The sequence below is a fragment of the Chaetura pelagica genome, unplaced genomic scaffold (assembly GCF_000747805.2).
Source record: "Chaetura pelagica isolate M959 unplaced genomic scaffold, ChaPel_1.0 scaffold1082, whole genome shotgun sequence".
NCBI classification, from domain to species: Eukaryota; Metazoa; Chordata; class Aves; order Apodiformes; family Apodidae; genus Chaetura; species Chaetura pelagica.
The window spans coordinates 51648-53778 of NW_009952384.1; the positions used below are offsets into that span (position 1 = coordinate 51648).

Consider the following 2131-nt stretch of genomic DNA (forward strand, 5'->3'; position numbering starts at 1 on the left):
GAGCAGGGCAGGAATGTCCCCATCCCCCTCCCCACCACCCGTGGGGACTCGGACCCCTAGGAAGGGGCAGTTTTGGGGTCCTCAGCCCACCTGGCCGTGATGGACACCCGGAAATCCTCCTCCTGGTCGATGTAGAGGAACTTCTCCTCGGGGTCCAGGACCACCTCGAAGCTGGGGAGCACTGGGGGGTGGAGCACCCAGGTACCTCAGGACCCCCACCCATGGACCCACCACCCATATCTCAGGACCCCCACCCATGGACCCACCACCCACATCTCAGGACCCCCACTCCTCCTTACCATACTCCTTGACTTCAAACTGGGTGCTGAAGACCTGGTCTGGTGAGTCTTCAAATTTGGCCATGATTGTCCACATCCCCAGGCTGGACAAGGTGAGGGGACAAGGTGAGGGGACAAGCCCGTGGCCACAGATGTCCCCAGGGCCACCCAGGCAGGTGACACCCACCTGACCACCTCGGGCAGGTTGTGGTTGAGGGAGAAGATGCCAGTTCTCATGGGTGAGGAGACGGGGACTTGCTTGATGATGACGTTGTCAGGAGTCTGAGGGGACAGGGAGGGGTTGGGGCAGGTGGCACAGGTGGCCGTGTCCTCGTGTCCCCCTGTCCCCAGGGAGGACCCACCTTGATCTCCACGATGACGGTCTTGGCCGCTGGTTCCATCAGGTGGTTGACGGCGAAGAGGCGACAGAGCACTGGGGGGGACACGGGGACAGGGTGAGCAGGGACAGGCTGGGGACACCCAGAAATGGATGCTGGGACCCAGGGGAGGTGGCAGGAGAAGGTCCCCAAATGGGCGCTGGGCCTCGGCACCCCGAGGTGCCACCAAGATGCCTCGAGGTTCCAAGAAGGGGACTCAACACCCTGAGGTGCCACCAGGACCTCAAGGTGCCACCAAGAGCCCAAGGTGCCACGGAGGGGACCCAACACCCCAAGGTGCCACCAAGACCTCAAGGTGCCACCAAGACCCCAAGGTGCCATGGAGGGACCCAACACCCCAAGATGCCAAGACCTCAAGGTGCCACCAAGACCTCAAGGTGCCACAGAGAGGACTCAACAGCCCAAGATGCCATGACGGGGACCCAACACTCCAAGGTGCCACCAAATGCTCCAGGTGCTACAGAGGGGACCCAAAACCCCAAGGTGCCAAGAAGGGGACCCAACACCTCAAGGTGCCACCAAGACCTCAAGGTGCCAAGAAGGGGACTCAACAAGCCCAGGTGCCGAGACCTCAAGGTGCACCAAGACCTCAAGGTGCCATGGAGGGGACTCAACATGACCCCAAGATGCCACCAAGACCTCAAGGTGCCACCAAGACCCCAAAGTGCCAAGGGGACTCAACAACCCAAGATGCCAAGACTTCAAGGTGCCATGGAGGGGACCCAACACCTCAAGATGCCACCAAGACCCCAAGGTGCCAAGAAGGGGACTCAACACCCCCAGGTGCCGAGACCTCAAGGTGCCACCAAGACCCCAAAGTGCTACAGAGGGGACTCAACACCCCAAGATGCCACCAAGACCTCAAGGTGCCACAGATGGGACACAACACCCCAAGATGTCAAGACCTCAAGGTGCCATGGAGAGGACCCAAGACCCCAAGATGCCACCAAGACCTCAAGGTGCCACCAAGACCCCAAGGTGCCCCGGAGAGGCCCCACCACCCCCAGGACCCACCAGTGGAGCTGGGGGTGTAGATGGGCTTGTCAGTCTGCACGAAGATGTGGCCGCTCTGGAGCGACAGCAGCAGCACCTTCTCCAGGGTCACCTGTCCCACCTGGGCGGTCACTGAGACAAACTGCTTCCCCTGGGGCTGTGGCAGAGCCTTGGCTGTCACCTGGGGGACACGGGACACCGGGTGGCACCTGCACCCCAGGGACAGGGGCCACCAGCTGGGACCCACGCCCGGGACGTGGGGTGACAGGCCCTGGGTGATCATCTCCAAGGAACCTGGGTCACTGTCCCTGAAGACCCAGAGGTGACCACCCCCGTGGACCCACAGGTGACCGCCCTCTAGTCATGTGACCATCTCTGAGGAGCCCGGGGTCACTGTCCCCAAGGACCTGGGGTGACTGTCCCAAGACCCTGTGGCCACCATCCCCAGACCCCATGGTGACC

General features: G+C 62.2%; 1 protein-coding gene across 1 annotated transcript in view; it reads right to left on the reverse strand.

Annotated features, from left to right (window-relative positions):
• The window catches only part of C3 (complement component 3), a gene marked incomplete at both ends in the record, with an annotated part of 53280 nt that extends 51430 nt beyond the window's left edge, over positions 1-1850 (reverse strand). Inside the window, 5 exons of the mRNA XM_010008174.1 lie at positions 91-181; positions 300-382; positions 466-560; positions 641-711; positions 1691-1850. Of these exons, the coding sequence (XP_010006476.1) occupies positions 91-181; positions 300-382; positions 466-560; positions 641-711; positions 1691-1850 (500 nt within the window). The remainder of the gene's footprint in view (positions 1-90; positions 182-299; positions 383-465; positions 561-640; positions 712-1690) is intronic.
• Positions 1851-2131: the final 281 nt, after the last annotated feature.